Source organism: Garra rufa, chromosome 9 (assembly GCF_049309525.1).
Source record: "Garra rufa chromosome 9, GarRuf1.0, whole genome shotgun sequence".
In the NCBI taxonomy this organism is placed as follows: Eukaryota; Metazoa; Chordata; class Actinopteri; order Cypriniformes; family Cyprinidae; genus Garra; species Garra rufa.
In genome coordinates this window covers 32,146,625-32,159,029 of record NC_133369.1, presented here as the reverse complement: position 1 = coordinate 32,159,029, position 12,405 = coordinate 32,146,625, and the positions used below count along the sequence as shown (strand labels likewise).

Here is a 12,405-nt window from a genome sequence, read left to right as displayed (position 1 = left end):
ATTCAGCAAGGTTGCATTAAATTGATTAAAAGTGACTGCAAATTAATTTGTAATGTTACAAAAGATTGTACTTTTTAACTTTCTACTCATTAAAGAATCCAGGAAAAATGTATAGTACTTTCCACATTATCAATCAGGACCAGTTTTCAACATTCTTATTGAAAATAAATGTTTCTTGAGCACCAGATCAGCATATTAGAATGGTTTTGTGAAGGACCGTGTGACACTGAAGACTGGAGTAATGATGCTGAAAATTCAGCTTTACCATCACTGAAATAAATTACATTTTGAAACACATTAAAATAGAAACCAGGTATTTGAACTTAATAACTTAATATAATAATAATAATATTTCACAGTATTACTCATTTTACTGTATTTTTGACCAAATAAATGCAGCCTTTTTGAGGATAAGAGACTAAATACCTATAAACTATCAATCTCAGATATGTTTTATACTGTATTGCTAAAAGTGTTTTTGCTAGAGTGGTAATAGTTCCCCACAAACCACACTGTCTGTTTTTGTACTGAAGCCTCATGTTATTTTTGCTGTATATTGTACTTTTGTCGTCTGAGAAACGAACGCTGTGGTTTGCTATATTAACCATAACATTACACAGGAAGTGTGTTAAAAGATGATGTACCAACACTAAGCTGCTTGACAGTAACGACAGGCGGAACGTGTCACATCCCTTTTAAAACACAGTAATGCTTTGTGTCTGTGTGCTGCTGGAATGTTAAACAGACTGAATCCTAATAACATTCTGCAGCCATTTTATCTCTTTGTAGTAGCTTAGTATCAAAAACATGACCAACATGAACCTGATGCAAAATCTAGGGAAAACGTTTCATCCTTTTTGTGTGGATTCCTATTGAAATGAATGGATTATGAGCAGCTAAATGTGACCGCAACCTTACTTATTTTGCTATGTATTGCTATATTGTATCAGTATTTTTCTCCGATTCCAAGAGTGCTGATATATAATTTTTTCATGATGCTATCAGGTCAAATCACCTTCGCAATGCTGATTGCCTGACAGCCGTGTTGGTATTCAGTACAACAGCACTCTTGCTCATAAGACATTGCTTAAATATCTGGTGTGGATATATAACTTGGGGAGACGTATGGCGAGGTGAACTGACAGGTAGACAGACAGACGAAAGACTGTTCCACTCCTGCCATGTGCTGTCAGTCAGGAGGCCTCCGCAGACCGGCTGCCAGGTCGTCAGTTCTCACCCTCCAGCTCTGTTTTCAATTTACACCATTGTGTCCCATGTCTTTTAGTCCGTCCATCATTGTGGTGCTCATGCAGAGCTCTATCAACACTGCAGACATTCACGGCTTACCTCAAGTGCCACACTGGGAGAGGATTCATGTCAAATTTCTAAACAAAATCCTTGTGGGATAAAAATAGAACGTGCCCCCCTTCCACTGACTCTTTGGCACTGTGATGGTTCAGAGTGGAACTTTAACTGGAGTTGTTTTTGGTGGAAGTGAGAGTAGCTGGTGGTTTGGGGTATGAAGTTGTTTCTCCACGACAGATGTGTCGGTGACCTCTCCATCTGTCCTGTGTTACTCCTGCTCTTGTTTGCTTTGACACTTTGTGTTTGGAGACCATCTAAATTTAGTTCATCTTCTTTGCTTTGTCCTCTTTGACCCATTATTTGGGAGGTTGGTGGTAAATAGAAGAGAGTTTGCCCAAAATGTTTCAGTAAAAGTGAATTCATTTTTGTTGGAACCATGGCTTATGGTTGTCACATGTGCTCTGACATGAGTGTTTTCACCAGTGATTTAAATAAAAATGGCTAAAATGGGTCATGGCATACTTTTTCATTAAATTAAATTAAATTAAATTGTGATATAATATGACTATAATGACTTATAAATCGTATACTTAAAAAAAATTAAAAAAATAAAATACAAAAGGTTTGGCTTATTTTTTTTCATAAAATTAAATTGAATTATATAATGATAAAGTACCAAAGGTTTGGCTTAAAAAAAAAAAAAAGAAAAGAAAAACTGCCTGTCTTTCTGTCTCACCAGCCAATTAAATAAAAAAGGCTTAAATAGGTTATGGCATACTTTTTCGTAAAATTAAATAAAATAAAATTTAAATTATGAAAAACAAAAGGCCTGGTTTTAAAATAATAATTAAAAACTTTTTTTACTTATTTATTTATTATACCAGCCAATTATTTCCAGGCTGGACTACTGCAATGCTCTACTAGCTGGTCTTCCAGCATGTACAATCAGGCCTCTACAAATGATTCAGAATGCAGCAGCACGCCTGGTCTTCAATGAACCAAAAAAGGCCCATGTCACACCTCTCTTCATATCCCTGCACTGGCTACCAGTGGCGGCTCGCATTAAGTTCAAGACACTGATGCTGGCATATAGGACAGCCACCGGCTCATCACCTGCTTACCTACGTTCACTACTACGAATTTACACTCCCTTTAGATCTCTGAGATCCTCTAATGAAAGACGCCTCGTTGTACCACCACAGAGAGGCATGAAATCACTTTCCAGAACATTCTCGTTCAATAGTCCTGCCTGGTGGAATGACCTTCTTTCCCATATCCGGAATGCTCATTCCCTAACTGCCTTCAAGCGACTACTGAAAACCCATCTCTTTCGACACTATTTGACTCAATAAAAAAAAAAAAAAAAAAAAAAAAAAAAACCTTCTCTCTTTTCTTGATCTTCCCTTTCTATCCAGTACTTATCTAACAATGCCGATATATGGTATTTTTGAGCACTTCCTAGGTTGACCTGCCTCCTTAGGACGAATCACTTGTTGCATCCCCAATTGTAAGTCGCTTTGGATAAAAGCGTCTGCTAAATGAATAAATGTAAATGTAAATGTAAATGTAAATAAAATGGCTTACATTGGTCATGGCATACATTATTTGTTAAATTAAATTAAATTAAATTAAATTAAATTAAATACAAAAGGTTTGGCTTTAAAAAAAATAAAAATAATAAAAAACCATATTAATTAATGAATTACATTAGCCAATTAAATAAAAATGGCTTTAATGGGTCATCGCATACTTTTTCATTAAATTAAATTATGATGAAATACAAAAGATTTGGCTTTTATAAATGGCTTAAAGAGTTACTGGCATGCTTTTTCATTAAATTAAATTAAATTAAATTATGAAAAAACAACAGGTTTGACTTTTTAAAAATAATAATAATAATAATAATAATAATAATAATAATAATAATAATAATAATAATAATAAAATATTTATTTCCCCAGCCAATTAATAATAAAAATGGCTTAAATGGTTTATGGCATACTTTTTCATTAAATAAAATAAAATAATGATAAAATACAAAAGATTATTTTTTTATAATAAAAAAGGTTATCTCAATTTATTTTTTATATATAAAGAAATAACCTTTTTTTTTTTTTGCTTGCTTTTTCCCACCAGCCAATTAAATAAAAAATGGATTAAATTGGTCATATTTTTGTAAAAAAAAATAACTTAAATTAAATTAGTTTTTAATGAACTGATTTTAAACATTCCTAGAGTCATCTCAGGACAGTTAGATTTTAGATAGATAGATCTACAATAGTCAGCATTTGAAGTGGATCAAAACCTTCCGTCAAAACCAAAACTCACTATCAAACCAAAACAATACCCATTCTTGTCTTAGGACAACTTTGATTAACTTTTCTGATCCACTTCAATTTTATAAAATTCAACACATAAATGTCATTTGAAGTCTGTAAAAAAGTTTTTGATTTAGATTCTGTTTTATGAGCTTGTAAAAAAAAAATGGAGAATGAAAGGAGCAAATGCTGACTTTTATTTAATAAGAATAGGACGTGTAGTCATAATGTTCCTTTAGTAACAGTTTTATTTTCACTAATATCCACTTACAATGTTAGTAAACTAAACTGTTAGTAAAGATGCTGTACGTTTTCTGACTTCGACATTTATGGTCAACTTTCTGAAGTTCACATACTACCTTCGAGAGATTTATTTTGACCACAAAAGGCATTGAAACATTCACTTCCTAAATTGGACACAGGCATCTCCATTAAGTTGTGAAATTCTCCCAATTATAGTCTTAAAGGGCAGAACTCATTGGGCCTCATCCAAAAAGCTTTTTCCTCCAGTCTACACCAAACACATCAGCTCCATCTGTGCCCACCCCCCAAGCCCCTCCAAACTCTCTGTCTTCATGAAAGTAGGGCTATTTTTACCAACACGGTGCACCTGAAAATGATATTGTGGAGTGTAAGGTTAAGACTCTTACTCTAGATGATGTATGAGTGGAGCATTTATCACTGTAAACTCCCTGAGCTGAACTGATGTATGGTTCTGTTTGAATTGAGTGTATCTGATATTCTGGTGGTTAATGTTGACCTGAGCTCTTTTAGGCTGTGTCTGCTTGTCTTTAAATTAATGCAGATGTCTTGTTTTTAATTAAATGTGGTTCAACTTTACTATATTTCATTTTTATAAAAAGAAGTAATTATTTCTCCATCTGTTGCTTTTTATATATTACATATAGACAAATATATTGTATTTAATGTATTGTATTTAATAACCTGTAGCTCAACCAGTGAAATCACTCTTATGTTTATTAAAACAGAAACACTTTTCTTTCTTTCTTGTGTTTCAGGCAGATTGAGCTGCACTCCTCGGATGCCAAGCACACAATAGTCATGAGACATAAAGACACAGCCTCTGCCCAGACGTGGTTCACTCTCATGCAAACTGCAATCACAAACCTCACCAGCAAAGTCATCTGTGAACTCCGAGAACATGCGGGCCGCCATGGCATCGCCGGAAGTCGAGAGATCCGACACCTCGGGTGGCTAGCGGAAAAGGTGGAAACTTGTTGCATATAATTTGATGAATGCAATTTGAATATGATAATCCTATGTGATATTATGAATCTCAGTGAGCCGTTTGAAAAAAGCTGAGAGCACATTAACATTTATCAAAATGGGAGGCAAAACGTTAAATAATTTTTGCATAACTAGATCAATATTTATGAGCTATGCCTTTGTGATGCAACCAAACCCATCTGTTCCAACTGTCCTTTACATATCAATTCAGCTTGATTTGAATCTGCATGGCATGTACGTTTAAGTAGATTGTCATCAAAACTCATTCTTTCTGCGTGTCATTTAGCTGTATGGCAGTGGTTTTTTCAAATTCATAAAAGTTTGCTGTCTAAACTCAAAGGAATATCTTGCAAAAAAAAAAAAAACAGCACTAGCTCTAAGTCTTTAGTATGGTGTAAGCGTAAAAAGTTTCTGTCTTGATGATAATTCTGGATTTGTGAAGACTTTCTACAGTCACTTAAAACTTAGTTATTGAAAATAGCATAAATGACAGAAAACAGTGCACTTGACAGGTTTTTTTTTTAAATAATCTTTTTTCCCCAGAAGTAGTATGACTGGCAACACTTATAACCACTTGTAAGTCTATTAAAAAACACTTTGTGAACTTTTAGTTTAATAATGAAAACAACAAAATGATCTTTCAGTTAAATTGTGGATTTTAGTATGAAAACAACCTTACGTTTATAGTGGGCTCATAAACAATGACAAAATTAGCATTTATGCATTCAAAAATGACAATTTATCAAATACAGATCAGTGTTAACTAAGACAAAAGTATGGAAGCCTGTTTCTGCCATTGAATAAAAAATAAAAAAAGGTAATTGCGACTTTTTTTTTATCTCACAATTCTGCCTTTTTTTCTCACAATTTCGAGTTTACACCCCGCAATTCTGCAAATCTTTTTTTCTTAAAATTGCATCATATAAACTCGCAATTCTGACTTTTTTTTTTTTTTTTTTTTTTTACAGAACTGTGAGATATGAATGCACAATTATGAGTTATAACATCAGAATTGCTAGATATGAAGTCACAATTGAGAGAAATAAAGTCAGAATTGAGAGATATAAACTCGCAATTCTGTCTTTTTTCTCGCAATTTTGAGTTTGTATCTCACAATTCAACTTTTTTTCTCAGATTTGTGAGATATAAACTTGGAATTACGAGTTATAAAGTCCAGTTCTAAGTAGAAAAAATGACTGATATGTTTAAAGAAATCTCACAATTCTGACTTAACTCGCAATTGCGAGTTTGTGTCAATTCTGACTTTATTTCTCAGAATTGCGAGTTTATTTCTTGGAATTCTGACTTTATAACTTAAAATTGCAATTTTATATCTCACTATTCTTAAAAAAAAAGTCATTTTCAAAAGACATTTTCATCAACAAATAAAAACAAGACAAAAATGTCAGGGAGGAATGATTTGGGAAGAGATGTAAATGTACTCTGTTACGTCTTAGGTGAAATTAAACAGTTGGAGAATATTGGACGTGTATCAGTACATTGCATCGGTGCATTCGGTTTTAAAGGGACATTGATGTTAATCAAGCAACAAAAGAAAGATGAAAAATCACTCACTGCTCATGAAATACTTCAGTAGCCCTAATAAAGATCAATCTAAATGTATTTATATAAATAAATATATCTGCTTGAAAGAATAAAGAATGTGATAAATAAGTTCTTATAAAGAATGCATCATTACTATATAGGTAGTTATATACTACCTATATAACATTGATATTTCATTGAAAAGAAGCCCATGCTCTTGTTTCTTTGCAAGAAGTGGTTTAATTTAATTTTAATATAAATCTATGTTGCGTGTCACAGCAGTTAAATCTGTTTCTATAATAATAAAACCTTAACATCAAGCCTATAGAATGGGTTTGGTAAGTTTAGAGAAAGTCTTAAATGCATTACACTGTAACTAAACCCATTTGATTTTAGCTGACTAAATCTACTGTAGATTTATTCAACTAAAATTGTATGATATTCAGTCGACTAAAACAATTCAGATGACTAAAATAAAACTAAAGCTAAATGACATTTTAGTCAAAAGACTAAGACTAAATCAAAATTTGCTCTCTAGAATCTAAAGCATGTGCTCCTGACATAATAAAAAGATGCTACAGTTGTATCTGAAATGGTAACGTCTTCACACATTTACTATTTCATATGTAAAGAAAGGCACATAGTAAATGGGGAATAGGAAACTATTTTAAACACAGGCTGTCACACACTGTCACATCACAGGAAAAAATGTTTTATTAAACACAAAGCCAAATTAGAATGATGAAAAAATGCTAAGTAAAAAAAATAAATGATCAAAATCTTGAAAAAATAAGCAGTTCTCTCTGCTTTCAAACACTGGGGGCGATCAGCTGTCGATTCTGAAACCACGGCCACTTACGGGAAAGCTGCTGCCTCTCTCAACTGTCAAATACAAATAAATTTAAAGGGTTCATGAAGTGCTGTTTTAAAAAAAAAATGTACTGTTCTCTGAGATCCAGTTATAATGTTATCAAGATTTTTACATAAAAACACATAATTAAAAAGCAATAGGCTATTTTCTGTCCTGTTTTGACCCCCCTCATCAGAACGCTCTGTTTAAATAGGTGTGGCAGATTGTAAACTCGGAAAATAAACGCCCACTGCTATAATTGGCTTTGCCAGCCTACATCCTTCATAGATGGATCGATTGCTGCTGTGATTTACGTTAAAAACGCATAAATACTCAGTACATATCAAACAATCTGTAATGAGCAATGGTGACCACGTAATAAAAACAGTTACTCACACTTGTGTGGTTACTGTTGTATCCAATGTAGTCAACAAAGAATCGTCTTTTAGTATCAATCTTTCTGAAAATTGTGCCTTCTTTGTAAACAAATCTGCGGTAAAATAAAGTGAACAAAGTTCTTATTAACGCAGTCTGGCACTAAAAAGAAAGTTCATCAAGTAAAGTTTATCAGTTGGTTTCTGTGTAGACCGGCGTTTGCCTCTCTCATTATTTATACTACATGCGCGAATTGGTGGGCGGGGCTAAACAGGCAGTGATATAGAAGCAGGCATTGATCATCTTCAGCGTAGGCGGTGTTTAGTCACAGTTTTATATCAAAAAATGCCGCATTTTACAGCCTGGCTTTTATTTTTACTAACAAGAAAGTTTTGAGTTCTGAAACTTACAGTTTTTAGCACAATGACCTCTTACATGTCAAAAGATCAAGGGAATTTTGATTTCTCAGTTCATGACCGCTTTAAATAAGCTGTTTTGACCAAGCTGTTTTGTAAATTATTTCAACTAGGTAATATGCATTTATGTCATCGAGACATGATTTCAGCCTAGCTCAAAAATCCTGAACCTCCTTCACCTCAAAATTGGTGAAAAACTGTTTAACGGTCTAACTCCACAATTCAGTAAAATATAGTTCACAGATTTGTAATGTGTTTTCAGCAATATATTTCTAACATGTATTATGTGTTTAGAAACAGTTCTCTGAATTGCCTTATGCAGACTTTAACTATGCTTTTCATTGGAGCAAATGAAGTCTGGTTTCCCTTCAGTATCATGTGAAACATCTCAAGCGGTCAGACAGCATTTTAAACAGCTCTGTCGCAAGCTGTCAAGTGTAGCTTTGTCGGAGATGTTACATAAGTGAACCACTATTGATTATTTTACAAAACGAATCAAATGTTTTCAATATGTCCCACCTGACTTGACATTTTAATTGGAAATACATCAACACAAAGATGAAAACTGCACTCAATTAGTCACTCTTTAATTCAACGCAAGATACATGTTTTAGATTGCCCTAAGAGCAGAATAAAAGACTACTGCAATGTAGAGTCATCACATTACAGGAAATAAATTACCCAATCAAATCAACACCCATAGTGCCTGCAATGTGTAATAAGAAGGTGTAATTAGTTTTCACCAAAAAAAGTTCTTTATGGTTTAATAAGTTGACAGTTTAGAGATTGGGGAGCTAATGTAACAAGCTCTTAATTTTCAAGATGTTTATTTATTTAAAATTTATTTGCCTGACTTTATTTGTCCCTCCCATTGGCCACCTTTTTGATAAACCTCTTGTACACAAATTTAGATGCTTTTTAGCATCGCTTTCAGACAAGCTGTAAAGATCACACACAAAAATGTTAAGTCCTGGGCTGTACTGTACACTTTTAGTTGAAAACATGGATAACATTCTGAAAACTGTACAGACAGTTCCTCTGAAGTTTTTTTTTTTTTTTTTTAGTAATTCTCAGAAATCGTGTTGCGCGGGGCCGGAGCGATTGATGGAGGATGACTCTCCTCAGTGTGACCGCAGGTTTTTCCTCCCTATTAAATCTCCTTTTCATCGCCGTCCAATTAGCTGAGGCCTGGCAGGGTTGGCTAATAGAGAACTGTGGTGATGGCAGGGCTGTGGGCAGCCCAGTCTCAGCCTGCCCTTTAATGAGAGCTCCCTCGTACCGTCTCCTATTACCAACCTGCCGGCCCCTTGATGAATAATTATATGAGAGGAAAAAACCTCCCTGCGTTGAATGCCCACAGACAGCGTGCAGATTTCTTTGTGTGACGGCCGGAGCTTGTAACAAGGGCCTGTTTGTGGTTACGCATCTGCTTTTGACGCACTCTGCTCCGCTGGGGTCTCTTTTTAGCCTTAAGGCAAACTGACCCTCTGAAGAGCAGCCCTGTGATTTGTGAAGATTTGAGTGCTCTGTCAGGGTATCAAAGCCCTGAGGAGACATCTGTCATAGAGCAGGGCTTCAGCAGTAAATCACATTTGAGCGCAACTTAAGGTCTTATTTGGAGAACTTTTTCAACTAATATTCAATTGTAGAGCTATTTTTGAGCTCAATAAAGGGATAGTTCACCCAAAAATGAAAATTCTGTCATTAATTACACACCCTCATGTTGTTCCAAACCTGTAAGACCTTCGTTGATCTACGGAACACGAATTTAAGATATTTTTGATTAAATCCGAGAGCTTTCTGACCCTGCATTGACAGCAACACAACTGACACCTTTCAAAGCCCAGAAAGGTAGTAAGGACATGGTTAAAATAGGACATCGTTCTTGAGAGTACCACGACACATACTCTTGTGAACACACGGTAGAGACTTAAACAAAAGAGAATAAATTGTTGAATGAAGTCATTATTTTTGTGTTCTTTGTCCACAAAAAGCATTATCATAGCTTCATAAAATTACGGTTGAACCACTGATGTCTCACAAATAATTTTTTCAATGTCCTTACTACTTTCGATGTCCTTACTACCTTTCTACCCTCAGATTTCATCAAAAATATCTTAATTTGTGTTCCAAAATGAACAAAGGGCTTACAGGTTTGGAAAAAACATGTGGGTGAGTAATTAATGGCAGAATTTTCATTTTTAAACTTTCATTTTTGAACTATTACTTTAAAGAGTAGGTCATATGGGTTTTCAGTTTTTAAGCTATTCTTTAATGTAAACAGTTTGCAAAGTTGTCAATCTAAAAAGTGCATTATACATAAAGATATTGTCTTTAACGAGTCGTCATATTTTCAAATCTTCTGCCTGTTACCGATCTACGTCACTGGGTAACACATTACCATAATCTCCACCTGCCCGCACGAAATACGAACATTCTGAGCTGCTCACAAACACTTCCGCTAGTTAGTGTGTTTATATCATGTGGAGAAGGCACTGTGTTCTTTTTTTGTTTTCATTGCCGAAAGATGATTTAATAAATCAGTGGTTTAAATTCTTTTTTTCCACGATACCGCAGCAATACAATTCAAAACTTTTGTTGTGTGCTTGTCATTTTACTAAGGACTGCTTCTCTAATTTTGGATTTTATCTTCTTTGGCTTCTGATCTTTTTTTATTTCGTCTAACAAGCGTCTCCGAACCACAACCTGTAAGTACTGTTGATATGTTATGTAAACCACGATATTACTGTCTTTCTAAAATAGTTCTGATAATTAGCTGTGAACCAACTATTTCCTAAGAATGAGTTATGTAGACTGTCATTGTTCTAATTACTTTGTTTAATAATAAAGAATGTAACTTAGAGATATTCTGGTTTACAAACTCTTGTTTTATCAGTTAGTCATGTTAGCACTCGGCTAACGTATCAACCATTATTGTGTTTACAGTTTAGCAGCTAAACTTAAGCTGTGGGCATGATTTGCTTGCAAAAGTGTTAAAATGTTTTTATGTCATTATTTTACAGATTGAAGCTCTATATTAATGTTCCCTCTCGATACTTTACTCGTACTGCGTCTGAAAGACGCTTTGGGGAAAACTCCTTTTTCTCCGAGACTGAAGCATTTCAATAACGCAGTGTTACTGCACGGCCATTGGTTCGTGCAGTGAGTAAAAAACGAACCTATGGCTCGGCAGTGGAGCTGCACGAACTATGGCGAAGGCTCGCGCCAAATTCCGCCAGAATAGGCGGAGTAACTGGCTATATAAGCGTGCGCCTCTTCTTCCTCCGCCCTCTCTACGGTCGACAGCGCTGAAGAGAAGGGCTATGACAAACTGCCTCCACTGGATGAGTCTGTGGCTCCGCATCTCTGCCCGCCCACTGCCATTAGATGGAAGGCTAAAGCTGCGCACCCATCCAAGCCCTGCAGGACCACTTCGGCCCTCGCTGGACAAGCATACTCGTCGGCTGGACAGGCGGCTTCAGCGCTTCACTCTATGGATGTCCTTCAGGTTTACAAGGCCAAACTCCTCCGCGGATTGGATGAGGCAGGTCTGGATGACCCCACCTTCAGAGAGCTTCGCAGCGCAACAGATTTGGCGTTACGCGCCACGAAGATGACGGCGCAGACGATTGGCAGGTCAATGGCCAGTCTAGTGGTGCTGGAGCACCACTTATGGCTTAATTTGACCGAGATCAAGGATGCAGATAAGGTCTCCTTCCTTGACTCTCCAGTCTCTCCCACCGGCCTTTTCGGACCTGCAGTAGAGGGCTTCTCTGAGCGTTTCACTGCAGCGCAGAAGTCGTCCCAGGCAATGCGGCACTTCCTGCCAAAGCGCTCCAGCTCCGCCACGGCTCCTGGTCGCCCCAAGCCAGTGCCGACTCAGCAGCCTGCGAAGGCCACGCCCCCAGCTGCTCAACCAGCTCCCAAGCCTGAGCCGCGTCATCGATCCCGCTCGGCTAGACGTTACCCGTTTCCGAAGCACCAAGGACCCCGGCCCAAGGTAGTGCTGGACCAGGCGCCCCCAGCGTCTTCCTGATCTCAAGGGCAGGAAGAGGGAGGGGCCATGTCTCGCCGGAGCCGGACCGGCCCCCAAGTTGCCTCTGTTAAGCCTTCATTCACCCCGTTCTGTTCCGAGTGACGAAGGCTGCATGTTTGTGCAAAACATGGTTGTGAATCACGGGCCCTTTTTGTTAGCGCCCCCACAGCCTACCGCTGTTATAGCAAAGCTTTTCAGAAGATGTTAGGCCTTATGGCTTCTGCATCCCCAGTACTTCAGTTGGGCCTGCTGCGCATGCGCCCCCTTCAGTATTGGCTGAAACCGAAAGTTCCGTCTCACGCCTGGCGTCAA

At 36.6% G+C, this 12,405-nt stretch overlaps 1 protein-coding gene across 1 annotated transcript in view; it reads left to right on the top strand.

Annotated features, from left to right (window-relative positions):
• Nucleotides 1-12,405, top strand: part of sntb1 (syntrophin, basic 1) — a 58,658-nt gene that overhangs the window by 26,343 nt on the left and 19,910 nt on the right. The window contains exon 3 of the mRNA XM_073846567.1: nucleotides 4,643-4,850. Within this exon, the coding sequence (XP_073702668.1) occupies nucleotides 4,643-4,850 (208 nt within the window). The remainder of the gene's footprint in view (nucleotides 1-4,642; nucleotides 4,851-12,405) is intronic.